The sequence below is a fragment of the Phocoena sinus genome, chromosome 2, assembly GCF_008692025.1.
Source record: "Phocoena sinus isolate mPhoSin1 chromosome 2, mPhoSin1.pri, whole genome shotgun sequence".
Classification (NCBI taxonomy): domain Eukaryota; kingdom Metazoa; phylum Chordata; class Mammalia; order Artiodactyla; family Phocoenidae; genus Phocoena; species Phocoena sinus.
In genome coordinates, this window is record NC_045764.1 from 178,024,583 (window position 1) to 178,051,055 (window position 26,473).

Here is a 26,473-nt window from a genome sequence, read left to right on the forward strand (position 1 = left end):
AAGTGCCGGCAGCCGTGTTCAAGTTCGTAGGCGCTGCCGCGTGTTTGAGCTGCGCCCCCCGCCGGCTGAGGCCGCCCTCGCGGTGCGGCCCGGTGCCGGCCCCACTGTGTTCTCCGGGAAGCGGCTCCAAGGGCTCTGATGCCGGCCTGCTTGTCTCGCAGCAACAGAACTTCAAGCAGAAGGTCGTGGCCCTGCTGCGGAGATTTAAAGTTTCCGACGAGGTGAGTGCGCAGCCCCGCCCCCCGTGGCAGCCCCGCGTCCAGTCGGCGGAGGGCTCTGGAGGCCAGTGCGGGCGGGTCCGGCTCTGCTGTTCGCTGCCCCCGTGGCCCTCTGGATGTCACTGCCTTCTCCAGGAGCGAGGGTGATGGTGGCGCCTGCCCCGGGGACGCTCGAGGGGCAGGCAGGGCCGCGGGCGATGCCTGCTGTGTTTCTTTCTTTTTTTTTTTTTTTTTTTTTTTTTGCGATACGCGGGCCTCTCACTGCTGTGGCCTCTCCCGTTGCGGAGCACAGCCTCCGGACGCGCAGGCTCAGCGGCCATGGCTCACGGGCCCAGCCGCTCCGCGGCATGTGGGATCCTCCCGGACCGGGACACGAAACCGCGTCCCCTGCACCGGCAGGCGGACTCCCAACCACTGTGCCACCAGGGAAGCCCCCTGCTGTGTTTCTTGACAGCTTGCTCTGAATAGACCTGGAGGAGAGCGGGACATTGTCTGTGGGGGGTGTGACCACGGGTTTCTGTGTTTTGTGTTTTTTTATGAATCAACTTGATTTTTTAGGGCGGTTTTAGGTTCACAGCAAAACTGAGTACAGAGTTTCCATGTGCCCTGTCACCCCACACACTGCCTCCCCATGAGCAACATACTATGTGTTTTAAAGTTTCTTCTTTTAGCTTTTTTCTAGTCTCCAAATGATGACTTTGTGTAACTGATAACCAGAAAAAAAAAAAAAATCTTTTTTTTTTTTTTTTTTTTTTTAATGTGATCAGAGGAAAATTAGTCCCCAGGTTCTGGACCCACCCAGGAGAGATGGCATTTAAGTATCGAAGCCCCAAGACATCATTATCACATGTGTCATGATGGCCCGTAAAGCGAGCTGTGTGCTTCCCGGAAGCCACGGCTGTGCGTCCACGCGCGGTGGTGGGGCATCCTCTCGCAGCAGCTCTTAGCGGGTCAGCTGCTCGAAATGGGCCCGGCTCAGCCACGGTCCTTCCCACACTGACCCACAGCGCCAACATGGTTCCTATCAAATCACCAGCTGCCTTTTGGCAGAAACCAACCAGCTAGTCCTGACACTTATGTGGAAATGCAAGGGACGCAGAAGCAACAAAACAATCCTGAAAAAGCACACGTTGGGGCTTCCCTGGTGGCGCCGTGGTTGAGAGTCCGCCTGCCGATGCAGGGGACACGGGTTCGTGCCCCGGTCCGGGAAGATCCCACATGCCGCGGAGCGGCTGGGCCCGTGGGCCATGGCCGCTGAGCCTGCGCGTCCGGAGCCTGTGCTCCGCAACGGGAGAGGCCACGACAGTGAGAGGCCCGCGTACCGCAAAAAAATAAAAAATAAAAAAGCACAAGTTGGAGGACTCACCTGTCCATTTTCAAAATTTACCTAAAGCTCCTGTCATGAGACTGTGACGGGTCAATGAAGTAAGGTTAAGAGTCCAGAAATAAGTTCTTCTATTTATGATCAGTTGATTTTCGACAAGATGCGAAGACCATTCAGTGGGGAGAAAAACAGCCTTCTCAGCAAATAGTGCTGGAACGATTGGGTATCTGCACACAAAAGAGTGAAGCTGGACCCCTACCTCACGCCACAGCCTACAAAAACTAACTCAAAACGGGTCAAAGATCTAAATGTACGAGCTAAAACTATAGACCTCTTAGAAGAAGACAGGGGTATTTGTGATCTTGGGTCAGGCAATGGTTTTTTGGATAATGACACCAAAAGCATGAGCAAACGAAGAAAAAATAGGTAAGTTGGACTACATCAAAATTTAAACCTGCTGTGCTTACAATACCATCAAGGAAATGAAACAACAGCCCACAGAATGGGAAAAATTTTTTGCACATCATATATCTGGGGCTTCCCTGGTGGTGCAGTGGTTCAGAATCCCCCTGCCAACGCAGGGGACACGGGTTCGAGCCCTGGTCTGGGAAGATCCCACATGCTGCGGAGCAACTAAGCCCGTGCGCCACAGCTACTGAGCCTGCGCTCTAGAGCCCTCGAGCCACAACTACTGAGCCCACGTGCCACAACTACTGAAGCCCGCATGCCTAGAGCCCGTGCTCTGCAACAAGAGAAGCCACCGCAATGAGAAGCCCGCGCACCGCAACGAAGAATAGCCCCCGCTCGCCGCAACTAGAGGAAGGCCGCGCACAGCAACGAAGACCCAACGCAGCCAAAAATAGATAAATCAAATAAATTTTAAAAAAAATCATATATCTGTTAAGAGACTTGTATCCAGAATACATAAAGCACACTTACAACTCAAAAACAGAACAATGTAGTTAAAAAATTAATTGTCCACTTTAAAAATTGGGCAAAGGATCTGACTAGATAGTTCTCCAAAGAAGAAATACAGGCAGCCAATCAGCCCGTGAAGAGATGCTTGGCATCTCTAGTCTCTGGGGAACACAGATCAGAACCACAGACTCCTCTTAATACCCACTAGGGCGGCCGTCACCAGGAACACGGAAGATAAGTGTCGACAAGGGTGTGTAACAGTGGGAACCCTCACACGTGCTGGAGGGAACGGAAGCGGTGCAGCCACTGTGGAGAACAGGCCAGCGGTGCCTTGGAAGGCTTGCCAGGCACCCAGCACCCACTGCTGAGTACTTCCCTACGAGAGATGGAAACACGTCCACACGTTTAGCACGTCCACTGATAAACAGTCACAGGAGCTTCACCTGTAGTGCGGACGCTGGGCGCATCGCCCTGTCCTCCACCGGCCGTTGGTCAGACATACTGTGACCCCTCCCGTGGGTGGCCCGCTATCAAGAAGGAGCAGGCTGTGGGCAAACACACTTACACACACACACACACACACACACACACACGTCACGCTGAGTGAGGGGAGGCTGCACGCGGAGCAGTTCCATTCACGTGCCATCCTGGGAAAGGCCCGGTGTGCGGGGCTGGGTGGGGGGACCGTCGGGGGCAGGGGGTGCCTGGGGAGGGAAACCTTTTACACCCTGATCGTGGTGGTGCCACACCACAGCACACACTGTCATAGCACCGCTTGGTGCTCTAAAGGGTGCGTTGGGGCTGGGGAGAAGAGCCCCCTGCGCAGCGCCCGGGTGACCGGAGGTCCCCAAGGGACTGGCTGGTGGCACAGGCTGGAGGAGGGGTGCTGGGCGGCCGTGCGCCCTCCTCCCGTCTGTCCCTCAGGAGCCCCTTCCCACCGGGCCAGCCTCACACCTCTGATCCCACGTAGGTCCTGGACTCGGAGCAGGACCCTGCAGAGCATGTCCCCGAGGTGGAGGAGGACCTGGACCTTCTGTACGACACGCTGGACATGGAGAACCCCAGTGACAGCGGCCCCGACATGGAGGACGACGACAGCGTCCTCAGCACCCCCAAGCCAAAGCTCAGGTGGGCACAGCCACTGGCCGGCGTATGCCACCACGCTGGGACACAGTGGACACGGTCGTCTGCCTTCAAAGCCAGAGGTTGGCAGAGGCCAGCCCAGGACGAGGTCCATCTGGGGGGTCGTCCGGGCCGGAGGGAAAGGTGGTTTGTGAGAAAGCAGGCCCTCGGGGGTGCAGGCTCTGGGGAGGGGAGAGCAGGAGCCGCAGACCCCAACGGTGCCCCAGGTCTGCGGTGCTTCCAGAGGTGAGAAGTGGCGAAGTGACGGGGTCCAGTTTGTATCTGGAAAAGGTCTCTCTGGGATCTGCTGGGAGCAGCTCGGGTCATCCCTGCAGGAGGCCGTGGTGTGGGGGCAGGAGGGGGGCGGGCCGGGAAGTTGTGTGGAAGGCGGGCCCTGGGCGGGGGGTGGGGGGGATGTGGGCTGGGGAGGGGGTGCTGGCTGGGCATCACAGGAGGGGACCGGTGAGCACGGGCCCACAGGGCTCTCCGTCTGACGCGGAGACGAGAGGCGTGCTGGGGCCACCCCCCAGGGGCACGGGTGCGACGTGGCTGGTGCTGGAAGGGAGCCTGGGGGACAGGTGATGCGGGCGCTGATGCCCGGCCTGGTGAAGAGAGCGCACGGGTCTGAGTCTGCCTCAGGAACCGGTGGGGCTGGAGGGGGTCCAAGTCAGGCAGAGAGGTATGTGGACCGGTTGGTTTTTAAACTTAAAACAAGCATAAGTCAGACACAGGGAAGCACACACGAGAAAGGGGTGGCCATGCTGTCACCTGCCCTCCGGCTCCCGCTGCAGCCTCGCACACCCACCTCCCAGTGCAGCGTCCCCAGCTGCTGATCAGCGACCTTTGACTCAACTGCCCAGTTACCCTCCTCTGGGAGGTTGGAGACTGTGGGCTCAAGTCAGGGTGTCGGCCACTGGCCTCCTGGGGGCTCAGCCTGGGGGCTCAGCCAGGCGGCTGCAGGACGGGGCTCCTGCCTCCCTTCTGCCTGCTGCCCCCTCCACCTTTAAGGCCAGCACGGTGGTCGTGTCCCTCGGTATTTGCCCCCCGACCCCTCTCTGCCTTCAGTTGGAGAAGATCTCTGCTTTTATCAGCCGCCGTGATTACCTCGGTGCCCGGCTGACCCGGGCCGTCCCCGCCTGTAGCTCCCTCCATAATGTTAGCTGTGCCTGTAGGGCAAGCCCTGGCCAGCCCGCGTCCCAGTCCTGAGGCTGAGGCGTGGCGTCTCAGGCCTGACCCTCCTGCCACGCACCGTGGTCCCGCCCCACGTGGCTTCGTCACCAGACACTGCGTGAGTCCCGTCCCTCGTTTTAGCTTGACCTTCAGCTCCTGCAAGCTGGCTGTGGGTTCCCCACCCGACAGGCCTCCAGCCCGGGTGTCGGGTGCAGCTGTCAACGTGTGCCGCTGGCCACCCCGCCAGGGCTGAGGCCGAGAGCAGATGGGGTCTTGGGGCACAGGTCTGCTCAGCTGCTCTCAGGCCCTCGGTGTCCTCGCCTGTGCCATGGTCCTCAAGGGTGGGGGCCCTGCTGCGCGTCTGACCCCGCCAGGCGCAGTGGCTGCGCCTTCAGCTCGGGGAGGTACTGGAGAATAACGCGCTCTCCGTCCGCGCCACCCAGGCCGTACTTCGAAGGCTTGTCCCACTCCAGCTCGCAGACAGAGATCGGGAGTATCCACAGTGCCCGGAGCCAGAAGGAGCCTCCGAGTCCGGTGAGCGGCCCGGAGCCAGGCAGCCCCGTGCTCCCACTGGGGTCCTCAGGTGGGGGTGGGGCGCACCCTGATCCTTCCTGTCGGTCTGAGACCCTCGAGGCAGCTTGCACGTTGGTGCTGGACCGACCCAAGGCCAAGCATGCTCCTGGTTTCTGGTGTGGCCCGGGTCCCCCTGCCAGGTTCCAGGTGACAGTCGTGGGGTGACCCTGAACCCACAGTCCAGGAAATCCTGGCCAGTCTCCCCAGGCTGCCTCCAAGCCCAGAACCCCCTGCCCAGAGGTGAGCCAGCCTCGGTGCCATGGTCGGACACAGCCTGATTCCCTCCCGTCTCGTCCACACAGGCTGACGTGCCCGAGAAGACGCGGGCCCTCGGAGGGAAGCAGCCAAGTGACAGCATCTCCGATTCCGTGGCCCATGTGAGCAGGCGGGGCCACGTTCACGGGTGCCAACAGAGAGCCCACTTATGTGCTGCCTCTAAGGGTCTGATCACTGACCGGCAGGTCCTCCTGCTTCCGCCACCCAGAACCTGTGCACAGAACAACGAAGGCGCCCCTGAACTCACCCCCACCCCAGGGAGGGGGCCCGGTTTCACCCCATGCCAGGGGAATGGTCAGGGACCCCCGGATTCACCCCATGCCAGGGGGACGGTCAGGGCCCCCCAGATTCACCCCACCCCAGGGGGACGGTCAGGGCCCCCCGGATTCACCCCACTCCAGGGGGACGGTCAGGGCCCCCCGGATTCACCCCACCCCAGGGGGACGGTCAGGGCCCCCCGGATTCACCCCACCCCAGGGGGACGGTCAGGGGCCCCCGGATTCACCCCACCCCAGGGGGACGGTCAGGGCCCCCCGGATTCACCCCACCCCAGGGGGACGGTCAGGGCCCCCCGGATTCACCCCCACCCCTGGGGGACGTTCAGGGCCCCCCGGATTCACCACACCGCAGGGGGACGGTCAAGGCCCGCCCTGGATTCACCCCAGTTCTGGGGGCCAGCAGGCGTCCCCACGCTTCCCTGTCAGGCACGGCCCGTGAACACCACGGCTGGTTCCTGCTGCCCTTGTGACGGGTCTTGGGTCCAGAGGAGGTTTGGGGAGGGTTGGTGCTGGTCTCCCGGTGGCAGCCAGGACTGGGAGCCCTGTGGTTGGAGGGTGAAGTCAGCTCGCTTCCCAGGGCAGCACGTGGCCGTGTCCACACGCAGGGAGCCACCAGGCCAAGAGAGGTCTAAGCAGCCTCACCCAGACCGAGGCCCCTCTGGCACAGGAGCGCATGGCCGAGAGGAGGCCCCGGAGGGGCGTGCGTTCCCGACCAGCGCCATTCTCTGTCCATCAGAGCGCACCCGCCCCGGGGGAGCAGCCAGCCCAGCCCGAGGACAGCCCGGAGGTGGAGACCTCTGCCCTGGACATGTTCACCGAGAAGCTGCCACCCAGCGGGCGGATCACCAAGACAGAGTCTCTGGTCATTCCCTCCACCAGGTGACTGGCCGCCCGGGGAGGCCATCAGGCCGGCGATGCCTGTGTGGGCCAGTGTGGGAGGGACCGTCTGACCGGATGAGCGTCACCTGGGAAGCACTCAGGTCTCCAGGCCCGTCCTGGGAGGTCCACATTGGACCCCCACCCCCCATCCGCACCGAACTAGCCGCCTGCAGGTCCGACCGGGCCGAGGTGTGGCTGCCTGCTCCAAGGGCAGGGGAGGTCCTGCTGTCCTTGACTCACGTTCTCCTGGACCAGGGACTGTACGAGTGGAGCAGGGCTTGTGCTAGGTGCCGGAGCACGTAGGGTGTGCCCTGCTGAGCCCACGTGCGCTGCGTTGGGAGAGCTGGACCCAGCGGCTGTGTGGACGAGTACAGCAGCCCTCACGGAGTGTGAGGCGTCCAGCACAGGACGTCTGTGGGGCGGGGGAGGGGGTGGCAACTGGGCCGGGGTCCCGGGGACCCTGCCTCCCAGAGTGGGTCATGGAATCGGGTGAGCGCTGCATCAAAAGCTGGGGTCTGAGTTGCAGTGACCTCAGGTGGCTTCCTGGTGGTGGACGAACCTTCTGGGTCCCTCACGTGCCCTCTTCCCCTCCCCCACCTCGGTCAGGTCCTTGCTTCGGCTCTGCTGCTCCTTCCTTGGGCACCCACCCTCGCCCTCTGAGCTGCCCTGTGTGGTCATCTCCCACCTCCCCCACCCCCGCCGCTGGCCGCAGTTGGCCACATGCCCACCACTGCCTCAGGGCCTCAGATCCCACCCCGCAGCTCGCTGCCCCCTGGAGGGCCACAGAGCCGGCGTCGGCCTCCGCCCCGCCCTCTCCCGGGGCTGCGGTCCCGTGCAGCCGACGCTCAGCACGCTGCATCAGGCCTTACGCCCCGATTTTCAAGTGTGGTACCCCACAGATCAGCCCTCACTGCCCACCGCCTGCCCGCCACCCCACGCAAGTCTACTCACAGAAACGAGAAACAAAACCCAGCATTAATATGGCATTTGGTATTGAAACCCCCAGCCTAGCTTTTCACCCGATGGCAGCCCCTGCCCTGGCGTGAGACCCAGCGGGACAGGCACCTCGAGCACCAGGGTGCCCTGTCTTATGTTTCTGTGACAGGAAGTTTCCAGAAGCAGTGGGTCTGGGCGCTGGCCCTGGCCTGGCGGGGGCACACAGAGGCCTGTGCCAGGGGCGGGAGGAGCTCCAGGCCGCTGGGCACCAGGCTGCACCAGGCTTGTGTCCCGGGCGTGGGAGGGCTCAGGTGCCCCTCGGGCCCTCTGGGGTTGGTGGGCTCTGTGTGGCCTTTGGCCCTGCTGCCCGACAGCGCACACCACGACCATCCTCAGCCGCCTCTGATGCTGGGTGGCCCTTGCCTGGGGCAGCGAGTTCCTGCAGGCTGCCCCAGCCTGTCCCTTCCCCCGCAGGGCCGAGGGGAAGCAGGCTGGCCGCCGGGGCCGGAGCACATCGCTGAAGGAGCGGCAGCCGGTGCGTCCGCAGAATGAGCGGGCCAACAGCCTGGACAACGAGCGCTGCCCGGACACTCGGAGCCAGCTGCAGGTGGGTGCCCAGCCCAGGGCGGGGACCCCGGCCACCCCCGGCTGGCCCAGGGCGGGCGGCTCCAGGCGAGGGCGCCTGTTCTCTACCCGGAGGGCTTGTCGGGACAGCCCACTGCCGCTGCTGCTGCCGCCCCGCTGCCCGTGGGCTGCAGTGGCCCTGCGGCGCCTTCAGCCCCGTGGCCGCTGTCCACAGCGAGGCCGTGTGTCTGAGCGCTCCCAGGTGGCTGCTGGAGAGGGAGTGGGCTGAGCAGGTGAGGGGCAGGCGCAGCTCCCCTCACACTGGGTTCGGCGGGCACTGTGTCTTCAGATCCCCAGGAAGACTGTGTACGACCAGTTAAACCACATCCTCATCTCCGATGACCAGCTCCCCGAAAACATCATTCTTGTCAACACCTCGGACTGGCAGGGGCAGGTGGGGAGGGGCGGCGCAGCCTCCCCGCGGAGGGGAGGGGGGAGGGGCGGCGCAGCCTCTGCAGGGTGGAGCGTCCAGGGGCTGGGCGTCCACCCGCAGGATGCAGTGGCAGGGGTGTCTGGCCAGCCTTGCCCGTTTGAGGACCCTGACCGCGGCGCGCTCACAGGCGAGGCTGGTGGTGGGTGGCTCGGAGGCTCACCCTCCCCCGCCTCCCAGTTCCTCTCAGACGTCCTGCAGCGGCACACGCTCCCCGTGGTGTGCACGTGCTCTGCTGCCGACGTCCAGGCGGCCTTCAGCACCATCGTCTCTCGGATACAGAGATAGTGAGTCCCACACCCTCCGTGGCTGCCGCCCGGGAGTCCATGGGGATCTCTGCACCCCAGCGTTTTGTGTGGCTCCGTCCTGCCGATCCACAGTCTTGCCAGAGCAGGGTGGAGAGCAGTGGCCCAGGCGGGAGCTTCCTCAGCGCTGGGGGAATCCTGGGCGGGTCTGGGGGGCCTGGGTTCCGGTGGCTTCATCAGCGTGAGCCGCGGGACAGGCCGGGTGGAGGGGAGCAGGGGCGCCCTGGGGCCTCCCTCGGGCCCAGCGAGGACGGCCCTCGCGGCGGGGATGGCTCCCTGAGGCGTCTGTTCCCTCTCGTCCTGCCTGCGGGACCGCAGCTGCAACTGCAATTCCCAGCCCCCGACCCCCGTGAAGATCGCCGTGGCGGGAGCGCAGCATTACCTCAGCGCCATTCTGCGGCTCTTCGTGGAGCAGCTGTCCCACAAGACCCCCGACTGGCTGGGCTACATGCGCTTCCTCGTCATCCCGCTGGGTGAGGGGCGCTCTTGATTCCGCACGAGCCACGCGGGTGCCCGGCAGCGGTGTCCGCCCTCCGAGCGCCCGCAGGCCCCGCAACTTGGGCGACTCGATGTCGTCTTGGATTTGTTGTCAAAGTGCCAAACAGGGGTTGGTTATTAACCTCTTAAAGTTATCAAAATCCTCTGCAAATCAAAACCAAAATCCCATTTTTTGGCTTACGCAATATGTTGCAAACAAATCTGTCTCCTGGGAAGGGCTGAGGTGTAGAGGAGACCCCTCCCCGCAGCGTGAGAGGCCGTCTGGTCTGCAGGACACACCTTGGTCCGGCCGAGTGATCTGTGTTCCAAGGAGGCCGAGAAGCCGCTTCCTTGGGGACCAGGGGTTGGGGGCCGAAGTGATCGGGGAGGCGCGGAACTGTGCGCGGGGTCCGCACACGCTGACGCTCTCCCCTCGGCTCGCAGGCTCCCACCCGGTGGCCAGATACCTGGGCTCCGTGGACTACAGGTACAACAACTTCTTCCAGGATCTGACCTGGAGAGACCTATTCAACAAGCTGGAGGCCCAGAGCGCCGGTGAGGCCCCGGCCCCGGCCGTGCCCCTTGAGCCCGCGCCCTCGAGCCCACGTCACCACGCCCCCCCAGCCCTGGCGCCCACCCCACCAAGCCTCCGTGAGAACCCGAGTCATTCGCTGTCCCCTGAGATGCAACCTGTGTGTCTGCCTTTTTCTCAGGCCCCTCTGGGGCCTGAGCGCCTGGGAGGGAGGTGGGGTCAGCAGGCCGGGCCAGTGGAGCCTCGGCCAGGATGCTTCCCTTTGCCCACTGTGAGCCGCAGAGGTCCTTGATGACCGGACCCCCGGGGAGGGCTCTTCAGGACTTGGACAGGCCTCGCTGCCCTCCCCAGGACCCCGTGAGGGTGGCGGCCAGAAGAGCCGCTCAGCCGCCCCCAGCATGGCCGCCTGGATTCGGGGTGCTGGGCGTGCAGCACCCCACGAACCCCTCCTGGTCTCCTCGTGCAGTGCAGGACACGCCGGACATTGTGTCGAGGATCACGCAGTACATCTCGGGGGCCAACTGCGCCCACCAGCTGCCCATCGCGGAGGCCATGCTAACCTACAAGCAGAAGAGGTACCTCCTGGGGCCTGGGCGGGTGGGGGGCGGCGGCAGCGACCCGCCGTCCCTCCGCGGTCTCGGCGGGCAGCCCGCAGTTCTCGCTGTCCCAGCTCCTCGGGTTGCTCATTGGGCTCTGCGGGAGGGAAGCCGAGCTGGGATCCGAGCAGCCCCCAGTTCTCCTCGACCACCGCACCCTTTCCCGACGCGCATCGAAGTTAGAATGAGCTGGTCGCTTTTTCTTTCTCGTTGTGTGTTGGGACTTCCGGTAGTAAAGGCGACAAGAATAGCAGTCCTGGTGCTTGGCCCCCAGGAGCGACCTGCTTTCTCCCGCCTGGGCACACGCTCCTCCAGCAGCGGGGCTTCCTGGCAGGGAGACCCGTTTCTCACCCCGCCCAGTGCAGGACGGTGGTCAGGGGCCGTGCCCAGGACGGGGTGGGGATGGGCGCACAGGTTGGGGGATTGAGCGGCCCCTTAGCCAGCCCCTGGACAGAGGCGTCCGGGTGGGGAAGGGCAGGAATAGGCAGACCACAGCCGGGCTGATGAAGTATAGCTCCCCCGCTCCCGTCGGCGGGGGGGACGGCGCACAGCTTCTTAAGGCGGAGGTAGAATCGAGCCAAAGCCTCTGCAGGTGCCCAGCGCACAGCCTAGCGCAAGGTTCCCGGCTCTTCCTCTGCGAGGGGCACGGGGACCGCTGTGCTGGTGCCGTGCGTGGGGGTGCCTCGCCGCACCTGAGCATCTAGTAACGTCATGTTTTTCTCTTTGGTGGCTTTCTGAAAAGGAGAAAGAACTTTCATTTTGACTTTACCCTCAGGTACCGCTGTCCCTGGGCCCGCGCCCCCTTCCGCCCGCTGGCTGGTCTTTAAGGCTGTTTAGCAGGGTCAGCAGGTGGGCCCCGGTGCCCTGCCAGCTGCCCTAGCCAGGCCTGCACTCGGGCCCCCACCCGGCTGCAGCGACAAAAGCCTGCTGCCTGCAAGTCGCAGGGCAGGCTCTTTGTTTCAGTCCTGAGTTTGGGTTTAAGAAATGGCCGATTGAACTTCTCCCTGAGTTGCTCCATCTCTGAAGCCCGGCGGCGCTACCTCTTAAATTAGCAGCAGGGGCTGGTTTCACCCCGAGAGCTGCCGGGTGCTGGCACCACTCTCCGACTGTGGGCCTTGCTCCCAGCACGTGGTGTTAGCAGCTGGGGGAGGATGGCGTTCGTGCTGACCCTCCGCGTGGGGGCGGTGGGGAGAGGGGATGGGGAGCTCGCTCTGGGTGGCGGCAGTGGTCAGTGGCCGGCTCCAAGTCCCCGCCACCCTGCACCCAGGCGGCAGAGAGCAGCTCCGGGCCGTGTTTACCTGGATGGGACCGCCGCACGCGGGCGAAGTGCTTGTCTCTCCCAAGGCGGCTCCACCCTCGGTTTGGCTGTCCGTTGGGAGCTGAGCTCCGGACGCTCCCAGAGTTGCCCTTTCGCACAGGGCCCCTGCCTGCCTGGCGTCCTGCACCGGGTCCCTCAGGGCGCTTCTCTGCCATGGGTCTCAGGTTATTTGCTCTCCTGGGAAAGCCCCCCAGGGAGGGTCCTTGGGTCCCAAGTGGCCTCTCTGCTGGGCCCTGGGACAGACCAGGAGGAGGGTTCTAAGCTTGTTGGACTGTCCTGCTAAACAAGCCTCAGGGGCTAGACAAAGACCAGCCGTGGTGTGCCCTGCTGACCCCTCGGGCTGTCCTGTGGGCCTGCGCCGGCTTCCCTCCCCTCCCCGCGCCCCCCCTTAGCCAAGGCGCCAGGAGTCCGCGGCCTGCTTCGCTGCCTGGGCCACAGCTTCTCGACTGTGCTGCAGTTGGCGCTCGTGAGCCTCGAGCCGGGGCTTAGGAGACCCTGAGCCTCCTCCATGCCTCGTGCCCCCGCCTCCGCGTTACAGTGGTGACACCGGCATGGGGGGTCGGGTGGGGGCTCCGGATGCCCTGGGTGGGGCCCTGTGAAGGCAGCGTGCCATCCACGCTTGGAGCCCGGGGCTGGAAGCGCAGCAGGTCGGCCTTTGCCTGCTGTGACAGAGAACAGGCTGCTGTCCACCTGGAGGGGTCATGAGACCCAGGAGAGGATGGGCAGCGGGCACGGCCCTTCTGGTCCCTCTCCAGCCCAGGCCCCGTGAGGGCACCTGCAGGGAGGAGCCTATCTGCCCAGCGCCAGCTCCCGGCCTGGGCTCGGGCCCGCCGTTGGTCCCCCCGGGCAACCGCTAGAGGGCTTCCCAGCGCCTCTACACCAGCCTCGTGTGGGCTGCGCCCCCTCAGCCTCCAAGCCCCCCCCACCTCAAGTGGAGGCACGCTACACCTCCCCCCATGTGCGGGTCTCAGGAGCCACGCCCAGGGGCCTTGCCACAGAGCCACGGCTCAGGCCCTAGGAATTCTGTCCGCTGCCCCTGACGAGAGCACGTGTGCCCCTCCGCATCCAGAGTCCAGGTTGAGGGGTCTCGGTGGAAGCTGGTGTCACCCCCGTCCCGCCGGGCGCGTGCCGCGTTCTGGATGTGGTCTGCATGGCCCAGGGGCACGGCTTGGCTGTGGCGTTTGTGGCGAGCAGTCTCCTGAGGCCCCCGTTTGCCTGCCTTCCTGCGTGCCAATGGAGGGGCGGGGGGGGGGGGGGCAGGCAGCGGCTCGCCGAGGGTGGGAGCCCTGAGGGCCCGAGCCTTCCGTGCGCTGGGCCGGCGACCCCACCCGGCTTCCTGCTTCTTGCCACCCTGCATGCAGAAGGAGGTCTGGGCGCAGGGTTTGGGTTGTTTCACTGCTTGAAGTGAAAAAAGAGAAGTTTTCTCTTCCAACTGTACTCTGCTTGCAAGGGGGAGAGAGACTGGTAATCTGGTCATTTTCAATCGGATGGACTGAACCTGTAGGGTCTTTCACCCAAAGACATTTGCTGTCTCTTTTGCGAAGGTGGGGTGGGTGGTGCCGGGGCAGAGGTCGTGGGTGCCCAGATCCCGGGGGCGCCTTGGGGGGGGCGGCGGCTCCTGCCGGGACCAGCCTGACAGCGCTACGTGCTGGCCCCTGGGCCAGGGTCACTTGGCCAGCTGGTGGCCACACTTCACGGGGAGCGCCAGCCAGGTGCAGGCCTCCGCCCCCCACAGGGGCAGGGAGGGGAGGGCCTCTTGAAGGCTCTGGCGACGTGGGGCTCCTGGTCCCCCTGGTCCCGGGTGTTGGTACCCAGGGAGGCCCCCCAACCACCTGCTTGGAGCAGAGGCTTCTCCCTGAGTGACACCCCTGGGCCACTGCCTTGCGTGGCGCACACGCGTGGACTCACCCTCAGAAGAGTCAATCTTTGACGACAGGCTCTGGTTTAGAGAGATGAGACAAATGGAACTGGGAGGTCAGCTCGGAGAGCAGGCCCACGGCTGGGTGGACGCCGCCAGCCGAGGAAGCGGGGAGGGGCGCCTATCTTCCCTGAAGCTGGGGGAGGGACAGAAGGCCCAGGACCGGCCCCGCCCTGGGGACCTACACGGAGGCGGCCAAGAAGGAGGCGCTCTCCCAGCCGCCGGTGGAGCCTCAGTCCTGCGGGAGAACCCCTCGGACCACAGCCCAGGCTGAGGCAGACACCAGGCGGGGGCAGCCTGCTGCCGGCTGAGCCACAGGCACGGCCCTGGCTGGGGAAGAGGGAGAGGAAGAGACGGGTTTGCACTCCCTCGGCTCCTGCCAACACCCGCACCCAGGGCCCTTGGACACCGGATGCCTTTGCCACCGATGGGCTGTGACCAGCGGTTCCGGCGAGGCTGAGGTTCTGCCAGAAGTCCTGCAGAGCCCGTGGGCACAGTACAGCAGCACAGCCCACAGAGCCTCAGTCTCGCCCTCGGGCTCCTCTTGGGGCATCGTTCTGTTAGAACGTGGCGTGTGCACCCCATCACCGAGGCCAAAGTCCTGGAGATAGGCCCCCCCACAGTGGGCACCAGCTTTACCCAGACCATCTGGGAGAAAACCTCTCTAGCCTGGCTCGGGCCAGTCACCCCCGATCACTGGCAGAGGCCCAGACTGTTCCTGGGGCATCCTGGGGGCACAGAAAGCCGGCCTCTCGGGGCTCAGTGAGTGGGGCCAGCAGGAAGACCTTTGGGCTGGGCTGGGCTGGCTGCCCTGAGTCCCAGGCCCCCAGGACAGAGTGGCGGATTCCTGGGCAAGGCTGCACTCTCCACCCTTCCCCTCTGGGCTGTCCCGTGGGCCTCTGGACCTTGGTGCAGAGATGCGTTTGCCTTTGCCGTATGTCAGAAGGGTTTGCGGGTCTGAGGTGCAGGCCAGGCGTCCTGTGGGAGGGTGGGAGCGAGGCAGTGGGTGGGGCAGGGCCTCTCCGAAAGGGCCTGTCCCTCGGGGAGAGCGCTAACTGTCTGTTTCCCTCGTCTTAGCCCCGACGAAGAGTCCTCTCAGAAGTTCATTCCCTTCGTAGGGGTGAGTACTGCTCGGGCAGGCAGTGCCCTGCGCAAAGCTTTGCTGCCTCCTGGCTGGCTCCACCTGCTGCCGGGAGACCGTTTATCTGCCAAGAGGTCTTCCATAATCACTCTGTTCTTGCATTAACTTGATATGTTCCAGAACCTTCCTCACCAGTTTGAGCTGAGGACTTGCCTTATACATTTCTCCCACCCTAAAGCTCTCCATTTTTTCTTGCTGCGGTTGGGGGGCGAGCCCAAGCGTATCGCTGCCCCGGCTCTGCTGGGGCCTGACACGCGGAAGCAGGCAGCCCACCTGGGGGTGAGAATCCAGTTCTCAGCACCGTCCTGGGTGTCCGGGCCCGGTGTCAGGCTCAGCTCTTCAAGGGGTACCGAGGGTCGGCGGGCCTCAGGACAGGCCCCGCCTGGGGTGGGGGCAGAGGGCTGCCTCTGTCCTTCGGGAGCCGCAGGGCAGGCTTGCTCGGCTGGGATCATCCCTGTAAGTTGGGAGGTTTTGCTTTTTCCCACTGCCAAGGAGTAAGGGCTACTCCTCGCTGGCCAGGCCACGCGTCCACAGCCTGTGGTCCCACCGTGGTCTCCAGCCCAGCCTCTGCTGTGAGAGCCGTACGGCAGCCTGGCAGACAGCAGGGCCTCCAGGCCGTGGTTCACTGCTCAGCCGTCAGGTGGCTGCTGGCTGTACTTGGAGGGTGCTGGTCCGGAGCAGCCCGTCCTGAGGAAGCTGCTGCGGTGACAGGAGGGCTGTCCCACTGGCTGCACTTGAGATGCCACCGCGTGACCGAGGCAGGAGCCGTTGTCGTGATTTCTTTCACGTGACACAGCTCCCGCCCTGGTCAGGGTGGGGCCAGGCCCCCCCTCCCCCACCAGGAGCCCACGCGGGTTTGGAGCAGGCCCCAGGGCTGCCTTAGTGCCCCACTGGGCAGGGCTCCCTCACTCCAGCACCTGACCCGCTGACGTCTGCGCCCGCCAGTCTCACAGGCACGCAGTTGGCTGAGTCCAGGGTGTGGGACCTGAGAGGTTCGCTCGTGGAGGTAGGGCGCCAGTCCGGCCGGAGGCCACGTGTGTCCTGAATGCTGGCCACAGCTCAGGGCCAGGCCAGGGGCTGGCTGGCAGCCTTCGTCCCGGGAGTGAGGGATGGCCACAGAGCTTGCTTTAATTCAAGGGCATCTCCCAAACATGCCCCCTCCACAGGGAGGTCCCTCAGCAGGGCCCGTGCCGTGGCTGACCACGCAGGCTGTGGCTCCCTTGAGCTTAGCTCTGTCCCACAGACTGAGGGGCTGGGACCTGGCTCGGCCCCAGGAGTTCCTGGGGGCTGGGGGCACATGGAGGATGGGTGGTAGGAAAACAGGTCCCTGCCCGGTGTGGAGTCCCAGCACCACCCCCGGGCCACTGCCAGCACGTCCCGTTGCCTTCTAGGTGGTAAAGGTTGGAATAGTGGAGCCGTCTTCGGCCACTTCAGGTAACTCCATCATCCCTGCATTGGGGGCTGGGGTGCAGGAGGGCCGGGGCAGCCCCAGCACCAACACGCACCTTGCTGAGGGGCTTCTGTTCCCCATGGATGGGCCACTCCTGACCCTGGAGGCCTGACAGCTCCCCCTCAGCCTAAGCCGGGGGTGGGGGGGGAGGGCGGGGGGAGGGGTCTCCCGCTTCCCACACACGCCCCCACCCAGCCCACAGCTGCCTGGCCTCCCTGCCATGTCTGGGTCCAGAGGGCTTGGGGCAGAGCAGCGGGGGAGCTCAGCACTGGCCCCCAACTCCTTCCCAAGGTGACTCAGATGACGCGGCTCCCTCGGGCTCCAGCGCACTCTCGTCCACCCCGCCGTCCACATCTCCCGCGGCCAAGGAGGCCTCACCCACCCCGCCCTCCTCCCCGTCGGTGAGCGGGGGCCTGTCCTCCCCCAGGTAAATGCAGCCATGTGGGCGGACGCTGCCCACCAGCTCACGCCGTCCGTCCCCCCAGCGCAGCAGGGACTGTGCTGAGAACACTGGCAGTTCCTCGTGGTCCCTGGCCGTACCCTGGGGTGCCAGGAAGCAGAGGGTCAGGGCAGAAGGTGGGCTCAGCGGCCCTGCAGGGGCCGTGGTGGTGTCGACCCAGGCTCATCAGACAAGTGAGTCGGGGCGCTGGACTGCTCAGTCCTGGCCTGGTGTCTCCCCACCTCGCCCCACCCCCTGCCTTCCTAGGGACGGGAACTACAGAGTATAAATACGGGGTGCTCTGCACACAGAGGGGATTTTGAAAACTCAGATGTGAGTAGAAGGCGCGGGGACAGTGGGTGGGGGGTCCGCAGCCCCCGTCGGATGCCCTCGAGGCTCTCGTGAGCAGAGCTCACCCAGGCAGGACCGCCGCAGGGTCGGGGAGGACTTGGGCCCTGAGACCGCACCTCCAAGGGGGTCGGTGGGCCTGGGCCCACCAGACAGAGCGGCAGCGTGGGCGGGCGGCAGGTCTGGACACTCCTGGGTGACCCCAGCATCGTGACGATGCTGGAGCCACGGGTGCAGATGGGGCTGCCCCAGGAGACCAGGACGGCCCGCCAGCGGGCTCTGGGCCCCGAGCTCCCCTCCGGCCTCAGCTGCTGCCGGTGGTCCCCCGATGTCGGGCAGCACAGGCACCAGCGGGCACCTCCTCGCCGGTGCCAGCCGTGGGGGTGCTGCCGTCACCCGCTGAGGACGGAGGGGTGAGCCTCCCTCGTCTTTCACAGCCAGGGCGTCGGCGCCGAGCTGATGGGGCTGCAGGTGGATTACTGGACGGCAGCCCAGCCCGCAGACAGGAAGAGAGATGCGGAGAGGAAGGACCCGCCCACCACCAAAAACACACTCAAGTGCACCTTCCGGTCTCTCCAGGTCAGCAGGCTGCCCAGCAGCGGCGAGGCTGCGGCCACGCCCACCATGTCCATGACCGTGGTCACCAAGGAGAAGAACAAGAAGGGTGAGGTGGGGAGGCAGGCTGGCTGTCGGGACAATCGAAGGGGCCGCCGGGCAGGCCCCGAGGGCACCACAGGCCTGGGGGCCGCTTCTGACCAGAGCCCCGGGCAAAGGCCTCCTGGTGGGCGGGCGGTGGCAGGCAGGGTCCGTGCGGAAGGGGGTCCAGATGAGCAGGGTCCGAGGGCCGAGGTGAGCCCACAGCCCCTGCTACCCCCCCATCCCTGAGGGACAACGGGAGGACAGCACAGCCCCTTTTCCTCCTAGTGATGTTTTTGCCCAAGAAAACCAAGGACAAGGATGTGGAGTCCAAAAGCCAGTGCATTGAGGGCATCAGCCGGCTCATCTGCACCGCCAAGCACCAGCAGAACATGCTGCGGGGTGAGCGCCGCCTCCCTCCCGCCCCCCTCCCGCCCCCTCCTGCCCCCCCTCCTGCTCCCTCCCGCCCCTTCCCGCCCCCTCCCGCCTCCCTACCGCCCCCTCCCCTCCCCTCCCGTCCCCTCCCGTCCCCTCCCGCCTCCCTCCCGCCCCCCTCCCGCCCCCCTACCGCCTCCCTCTCTCTCTGTCTCTCTCTCTGTCTCTCTGTCTCTCTCTCTGTCCCCCAACGGGAGTGTGTGTGGGCGGGTAGGATATGGAAGTAAACCAGAGCCGAGCTGGGTGGCTTTTCTAAGTTCACCTCAGGGAATGCTTTGGTTTGCTATGAAGTCATATCGCGTAGTTTAAGCTTTGAACGCGCGTGGATGAGGCTATTCGTGTGCGTGGAATGGCTTTTCTCAGCCCTTTGTGCTTTCTCTCAGCCTTTCTATAGAAGATACTCTGCAGCTAACAGAATATGGAGCTCTCGAGATTTTTCTTTTTTCACGAGCTCACGTCTGCCTGCCTCTGTTGATTTTCTGGTTTAAGTGGAGAGTGTTTTAAATTGGGTTTGCAGACCCCTGCTGAGGCAGAGGGGCTGTGGACAAGCAGGTCCCCTGAAGTCGGGGAGGGGCTGGCCGTGGGGGCGGTGGTGGGCAGCTGGCAGGAAGGTCAGCAAGGTGGGCTGGGCCGTCCCAGACCTCTTCCTACGGGGCCACTGAGAACCAGCGAGTGTCGCCTGGGAGCCTGGGAGTCCCCGGGGGTGTCAGGCCATCCAGCCTCGTTCTGTGCCACGGCCTGGAGGAGGGGCAGGTGGGTCAGGCGGTCTTGTCCCCCACAGTCCTCATCGACGGTGTGGAGTGGAACGACGTCAAGTTCTTCCAGCTGGCGGCCCAGTGGTCCTCCCACGTCAAGCACTTCCCCATCTGCATCTTCGGACACTCCAAGTCCACCTTTTAGCCCCGCCTGCCAAGGGGCCGCGCCGGCTCCCCGCCCTGCAGCCCTGCGATGGCCGAGCGCCGGGAGGGCCCAGCTGCTTTTCTGTTAACATTTCAGTTTACTGCAGAGACAGACCCTTAAAAACCCAGAGAAAAACAGTCTTAAGTATGAACGTGCTCACTACCTGGAAACTAACGGGGCAGCCCCCCACCGGGACCCCACAACTGCTCTGCTTCTTAACCAGAACGTTCCGGCAGGGGTGGGAGGTCAGGTGGACAGTGTTGAACTTGAGAATCGTGGAAGGTGTGTTGTGGCCTCAGGACTCCCCCCACCCAGCCCCCCAACAAGAAGGGTTCTTGCCTTTGCGTCCTGTCCTTCCTGAAAGCCAGGACTCTACTTCCTCGGAGCCAGGGTCCGGCAGGCGGCCACCCCGACCTCAGGCTGCCTGTGTGCCCAGGCACCGAGCTGGGTGGCCAGAGGCCAAAGGCCAGCCTTCTGTCGGGGGCGTCCTGGGCGGAACAGAGGCCAGTCAGGCCAGTCAGCCCAGCCCTGGGCCCCAGCCACCAACCAGGCAAGAGATGCCCCGGCACCGCCCACTCGTGGATCCCACTGAACTCCAGCCACAGGGGGCAGTGGCGGTTTTATAGTCGCGGATTTTTTAATGCTTTCAAATACATGTTGCGATGTAGCTGCCAAAAAGACGTTGCTCTTCTGAAGCCCCGACAGCCCCTTAGGGCTGAGGCAGAGCAGCTGCGCTGCCCGGGGTCCCAGCCCCCCACACCCACTGCTCCCCCTGGCCGTCCCCGCGGCGCCGCTCTGCTTCTGCCAGTTCTGCCCGCCCCAAACTTAGTGGGCACAGTGGCTTCCGCAGCTGCCACCTCCTGCCCCCACCCCAGCCCCCCTGCTGGCTGGGAGGTGTTTGGCCAGGCAGCCAGGTGTTTGTCATCTGAAACCCTAATGTGGCCAGTTAGAGCCCAGACGAGGCGGCCAGACCATAGGGGCCAAGCCCCGTTGGGGCTGTGGGTGAAGCTGGGGCCCCACCTCTAGGCCGGGCTCCTCAGGTCGGAGGTGTTTGTGGTCTGGGTCCCTGCGGAGGGGGGCGAGCCTCCCCTCCACCTGAGGCCAGGGTCCTCGCCAGTCCTCCCACTGCCCCACAGGCCTGCACCCCAGCACTCCACAGGAAGAGCCCCCCAGCTCCTGCCCCTTGGCAGCTGTGGCGGTAGGACCGTGGTGACCCACCCAGGGGGCCGTGAGCCCAGTTTCCTAGGGCCGAGAGCCACACACGCTGTGCTCAGAAACAGTGCCAAACGCAGACAGGCTGCAGGCCTTTCCCGCTCTTCTGGAGGACAGGCCTCACCAACAGCCCGTGGTACAGAGGGATCCCGCTTAGTGGATGGAAAATGGCCTATTTTATTACCTGCTTACCTCCCCCAGGTGGCTGTACGGGGTCCGAGTGTCCATGGCTGAGGGCCTTGGACCTAGCTGGCAGACAGCATTTGGACATGACCTTGGACCAGGGGCCCTGCCCCTCCCTGGGAAGGACCTGGGTGAGAGTGCAGGCCGCTGAGCCGAGGACCCCTTGGGCGGCCTGTGCAGCATCTACCTGCGGCTACACTCAGAGGCAGCCTGGGGACCTTGAGCCTCCCCCCTCGTTCCCACCACTGGCCTCAGGGCCTTGGTTACTGCTCGAGTTTCCAAAGGTCACACTCAACAGGAAGGAGGTGCAGGTGACACACCCTTGACTTGGCTTTCCAGCTGCAGAGCTAGTTTTAGAAGAAGGGCCGAAGGGGGCTGTCCCATCCATCCCTACTGTGAGCTGTCTTCCTCACGCCTCCCTTTGTCCTTGTACCGACAAGGAGAAGACACCCAGCACCTCCACCCTGTGCCGCTGGGCCTGCAGAGCCCAGTTGTGGTCTGTCCAGTGCCACGGGGCCCACCGGCCACACTGTTTATGGGCCCAGGAGGTCATGCAGATGACCCCGACCCCCATAACTCGGAGACCTGGGCCTTGCTCACGCCGGTGCCTCGGTTTCCCCATCGGCTAAACGGGGATGGTCACGTTTCCCCAGCCTACCTCATGGAGCTGTTCTGAGGATACATACAAAAGCACTTTGTCCCTGGGAGGAAGGTGATGCAGAAGCCAAAGCCGTCTGTGACTGAGCCAGTGCAGCCGTGAGCATGTGGAGGGCGGTGGGGGCATGTGAGGAACACGGGCCCCAGACCATGACCCACGGGACAGGACCAGTGGTCCTTAGGACTCAAAGGTTAAGCCACCAGCCACCTTCGGGTAAGGCCAGGCTCCTCGTGGGCCTGGTGGCATGGTGTGGGCAAGCTCTGCCCTCGCTGAGGTCCCGTGGAGGTGAGCTCCAGCCCTGTATCTGGGCCACTGCTTCTCCCTCCTCGTGTTGGTCCCCTGGGTCCCCATCTCCTCAGGGCATGCAGGCCGGTGTCCCGAGTCCGTGTCACAGCTGCAGATCCGGAAGGAGAGGGACTCTGGGCCCAGAACCAAAGGTCTCTGTGCAGCGGCAGGCAGATCAGAGCAGCCAGGGCCAGCACTGCTGCCCTGTCCTCGCTCCCAGATATGAAGACCTGACTGGCCTTTGTCCCAGAACAGGTTCCTCATGACAAGACCGGGCCACTTGCTCCCAAAGGCCAGTTGCCTGACCCCTACACCTGTTCCTTGACCCCCTCCCGAGACCCGTCCTGTCCTCCAGTGGAGAGGAAGATAAGTCCTTGGCAGGGGCCTGAGGACTGGGCTTGGGGGTCCCTCCCCCAGGGGAGGCTAAGGGGTGCCGCCGTGCGTTCCTGCAGACCCCCCGTCCAGTTCTTTGTGCATTGTTTGGTTTCTAGGATGTACGTGTTGCTAGGTTTTGTTTTGTTTTTTTTTTTAATGGAAAACAGGATTAATGTAAATAGCGTTTTTGGAAAACAGATTCTAATCTCACGTTATGTGACCACGTGGAGTATTTTAAGGTGCTGATGCGACACTAATAAACGCGGGGAGCACTCCCAGGCCCTCCCTCGCCTGCTGTGTGATTCCTCTCGAGCAGCCTCGGCCCCTCCATCCGTCCAGGCGCGAGCTCCGCCCGCCCGTCGCGGGCCGGCGCTCCGAGGCCCCCACGCGAGGCGGGGACCCAAGGGGGCCTGGGTTCGGGGCGCGGACGGCCGGGGGCGTCTGCGAGGCGAGCCCCCCCGAGCGGCGCGGGGCCGGGACCCCTCGAGAGCCCGAGATGAAGCCCCGGGCCATGGGCACCGGAGCGGAACCAGGTCCGCGTGGCGAGCGGAACCCCGGTCGGCCCCTGACAACCGAGACCAGGACGCAGGCACGGAAACGGGCCGGAAGCGGAAACGGCAGGGCGGAGCCTGTCGAAGCGGAAGTTCGTGGGGCTCGAGTCCGCCCCCTCGGGCCTTTCAGAACTGCTGTGGGCCCCACCCTTTGACCCACCCACCACAATGGGCCCGCCCCACCCCCGCTCCCATAGGTTGTGTACCTCGCCCCTTCCCCACCCCTGCACCCCTTGTGTACCCCACCTCTCCCCCACCTCCGTACCCGTAGTGTATCCCGCCCCTCCCCTGCTGGCCGCCACCTCCCATGGTTCCTTCCCTTTGACGCTCGCCGTGTGTCCCCATGACCCTTGCCCTGACACCCCTCAGCGAACTCCTCATCCCCAGACCCCATGGAGTGGAGAGGGGCCGGCTGCCGTCTTCACGCATGGTCGTGCGGGCGGGGGGCGCAGAGCCTGGACCTTGGGGTGTGGCCCGGGGGCGTCGAGGTGAGGGGTCGGGCGTCACAGCGGTCGGGAGGAGGGGGACGGGGAGAGCTGGGGGGGGCCCTTCTTTCTCGTCTGGTCGTTCCGCGCCTTCAGTGCGCCCCGCAGGCAGGGTCCTGAGGAGACGCACCTGGGCCGTCTGGGGGCACACGCAAGGAGCTGGAGCCGCGGTGGGAGAGGGGGCGTCCCTGGGGGAGCCTGCAGGAGGCCGAGCAGGGCGGCGGCCCAGCTGCTCCGGCCTGGCTTGACCATGTGGAGAAGAATGGCTGTAGGAGCTGGGGACCCAGGACACCCAAGGGGGTCGACCCTGCTGGGTGTCCCTGGCTGAGGCCCACCCAGCACTGTCTGGGCAGTGGCTGGAAGATGAGCCCCGCAGATCCTGACGCGGCCTCCCTCTGCCCGAAGGCCCAGGTAGCCGTGGGCACCTACCCCCAGAGCCCCAGAGGTGCAGGCGAGCCCCCCAAGGGGCTGGAGATGGACAGCGGGAAGCGTTTGTTTAAGGCCTTCCTGGGGAAGATGCCAGAGTCGCAGCCGTCCCAAGAGAACGGGCAGCCCTCGGCTCCACCAAGCCCAGCGGTGGCCCGGGGCCCGCCCGGGGCCCCGAGCAGCAGTCGGCAGGTGCTGCAGACTCGGGACCGGGTAAGCTGAAGCGGGCCGTGGCCTCTGGGCCCCCGGGCTCCTCTCTGGAAACCCCGGAGACTGGCCGGGGAGGTGTGGGTGGAGAGGGGCCTCTCGCGCTGAGGGAGGGCCGAACAGCGTCTCATAGGAAGCAGGTGCTGGGTTGGGGGCCCTGCAGAGCGTCAGCCTTCTCTTCCCAGAGCCCTGGGTGGGCACCAAGGTGGGCGTGGCCCCTCCTGTCCCCCACAGCTGTGGGCTCTGCCCCTCTGCCGGCCAACCCAACCCCGGGCACCACCGAGCGGAGGGATCCCAGTCAGGGGGAGCTCTGCCCCCAGAGCAGGGACGGTGTCTTGCTGACCGGGAAGGCGGGCAGTCGGCAGGGGGACCTGTCAACCAGAGTCTGGCCAAAATGTTTCTGGAGGCTTTACTTTGAGACAGCCGCAGTCTGGAGGGGTGGGCAGTGGGTGGGCAGCTGCTCGGTCCCCGTGCAGCGGTGAGGGGACAGGACACAGCTGCTCTGGCCCCGGGGGCGCTTCACAAGCAACAGAAGCCACGCCCCCAGGAGTTCTGTATTGTTCCCTGGGCGTCAGGATCCGGGCTGTGGCAGGCCAGGCTCCGTGGAGCCCGTGGAGCTGTGCGCTTCGACCCGTCTGCGTGGGTGTTCCCGAGGTCAAAGGTTTACGTGAAAAGGTGGTGGAGAAGGAAAGCGGGCTCCAGGTGCCCTACCAGCTGTGCCCTTGCCGGAAACCAGCCGCCCCTCAGCTTCCATGAGGCCGACATCTCAGGATGGGCCAGCTAGGACATAGAACACACAAGCGTGTACCTGTCGGGGGCAAGGACTCCTCGGGAGGGGCCGGGGCATGGGGCCATCCCACCGCGCACCTGCCCATGGAGGGGCCGGGCGGCTCCTGGGCAGGGGCGACCTGCCAAGTTTGCAGTTCCGGGAGGTGGGGGCCCCCGTGGGTAAGGGGGGTGTGGGGATGAGGCTGGGAGGCAGGACGTGGCACAGAGGAGAGGGGCTTCTGGGGCGGTGGGGAAGGGGTGCAGACCCCTCTCCGCAGACTCCCAGCTTTCTGACTTGGGGGCACAGAGTCCCTGCAGTGTCCCCCACACCCTGGCCGCTCCTCCGGTGTCATCCTGCTTCTTCCCTCCACTGCTGCCAGCCCTTGGGCGATGTCAGCCACTTGCCGTGGCCTTGACGGGCGCACCAGGCTGCTGTCTCTCTGTCCTGCAGGGTGTCCATCCTCTTTGTCCCTGCCTGGTGCACCCTCGGCACGGAAGGCTCTTCCCAGGGGTCTCCCCACACCTGGACCTTGTCAGGCATCGTCTTTCAGGGACAAGCCCGGCTGGCACAGCTTGGCCCTACCAGTCCCTTGGTCCCTGCCCTTTCCAGCCCGAGTCCCACGAGAGCCGCCCTCATCTGCAGTGGTCACTGCAGGGTCCCAGCGCCCCACATGGTGGGGACACGTGCTCACAGAAGGGCAGCGACCTCAGGCTGAGGCCTAGGTCTGAGAAGACCTACCCTGACAAGGGTCTGCAGACGTGCAGCCTCACACAGAAAGCTGGGCAAACCTGGGCCTCTCTGCTTCTGAGGAGTCCCACCGAAACGACTGCAGAGGGCTCTGAGGAAGGCAAGAACACACAGGGCAGAATTGGGCTGGAGGGCCGACCAACAGGAGGTGGCAGCCACATTCCAGTGGGTGGCCACAGAGTGGGCAGAGCTGGAGAGTCAGCTCCCAGCTGCATGGTTCAGGCCGCAGAAACGGGAAGCTGCCCCAGCTACCAAGCCCCAGTCTGCCCGCATTGATATCAACTATCAGTCCCTGCTTTCTTTTTCTTTTCTTTTCTTTTTTAAAAATTTATTTAGTTTTGGCTGTGTTGGGTTTTCGTTGCTGCGTGCAGGCTTTCTCTAGTTGTGGCGAGCGGGGGCTGCTCTTCGTTGCGGTGCACGGACTTCTCATTGGGGTGACTTCTCTTGTTGCGGAGCACAGACTCTAGGCACGCGGGCTCAGTAGCTGTGGCTCACGGGCTCTAGGGCACAGGCTCAGTAGTTGTGGCGCGCGGGCTTAGTTGCATGTGGGATCTTCCCAGACCAGGGCTCAAACCTGTGTCCCCTGCATTGGCAGGAGGATTCTGAACCACTGCGCCACCAGGGAAGCCCCAGTCCCCGCTTTAAACACGAATTAACAGCCAAGGGCACCAGACATTCGGGGAAGATCTCTGTCATGAAGGAGAGCAAAACACCTGGAAAAAAAGGAGTCAGAAGGACCACAGTGCCAGGCAGAGCAGAGCAGAGCTGGAGATGTGTCACCATCCGCGAGGTGACCTGCGCCATCTTGGAAACATTGGCCCACGCAGCGGAGCAAGAGGGGCGGAGAACGTGAGCAGCTGCGGAGGAGGTGACGCCAGCATCACGGGAGACACGTGACTGCGCCCCGCCAGCACAGGAGAGTGGACTGGAGTCCGTCCACAGCAGAGGGTTTGGGAAGAGGGTGCAGACAACTGCTCGGAAATCAGTAGTCTTTATAGATGTAAACAGACTCTAGAAGATAAATGAGTGAAAAAGGCACATTTGACAACAGGAATAAACTTAACAGGAAATAGTGCAAACCTGTTTGAGAGAAACTTTAAAACACTCCAGGGCGTTACCAAGAGACTTGGCGGTGGGAAGACACCGTGTTCTTGGAGAGGAAGACTCACCAGCACAGAGGGTTCTCCCCAGGCGCTTCACAGCTCAGCGTCATCGACGATTAAAATTGCTAAACGCTCATCTTCCCTTGGCAATTTGGCAAACTGGTCAAATAGAAAAATAAGCAAGAATAGGTTCAGCTCTCACATGAATTCATATCACAAAGCTTCGATT

The 26,473-nt window shown here is 64.2% G+C and overlaps 1 protein-coding gene across 3 annotated transcripts in view; it reads left to right on the top strand.

Moving 5' to 3' along the window:
- The window catches only part of PACS2 (phosphofurin acidic cluster sorting protein 2), a 63,360-nt gene extending 41,094 nt beyond the window's left edge, over positions 1-22,266 (top strand). For 2 of the 3 annotated variants that reach the window (XM_032622949.1, XM_032622948.1), the window contains exons 8-24: positions 162-221; positions 3,431-3,588; positions 5,196-5,286; positions 5,628-5,702; positions 6,616-6,758; positions 8,169-8,301; positions 8,608-8,712; positions 8,929-9,035; positions 9,372-9,526; positions 9,975-10,085; positions 10,529-10,637; positions 14,972-15,014; positions 16,427-16,469; positions 16,777-16,912; positions 17,710-17,936; positions 18,197-18,310; positions 19,125-22,266. In XM_032622949.1, coding sequence (XP_032478840.1) covers positions 162-221; positions 3,431-3,588; positions 5,196-5,286; positions 5,628-5,702; positions 6,616-6,758; positions 8,169-8,301; positions 8,608-8,712; positions 8,929-9,035; positions 9,372-9,526; positions 9,975-10,085; positions 10,529-10,637; positions 14,972-15,014; positions 16,427-16,469; positions 16,777-16,912; positions 17,710-17,936; positions 18,197-18,310; positions 19,125-19,243 — 1,929 coding nt within the window. In that variant the 3' untranslated portion in view covers positions 19,244-22,266. Of the gene's footprint in view, positions 1-161; positions 222-3,430; positions 3,589-5,195; positions 5,287-5,627; positions 5,703-6,615; positions 6,759-8,168; positions 8,302-8,607; positions 8,713-8,928; positions 9,036-9,371; positions 9,527-9,974; positions 10,086-10,528; positions 10,638-14,971; positions 15,015-16,426; positions 16,470-16,776; positions 16,913-17,709; positions 17,937-18,196; positions 18,311-19,124 lie in introns of those variants that run through there. The other variant, XM_032622950.1, reaches the window with a different exon arrangement.
- The last annotated feature ends 4,207 nt before the right edge of the window (positions 22,267-26,473 follow it).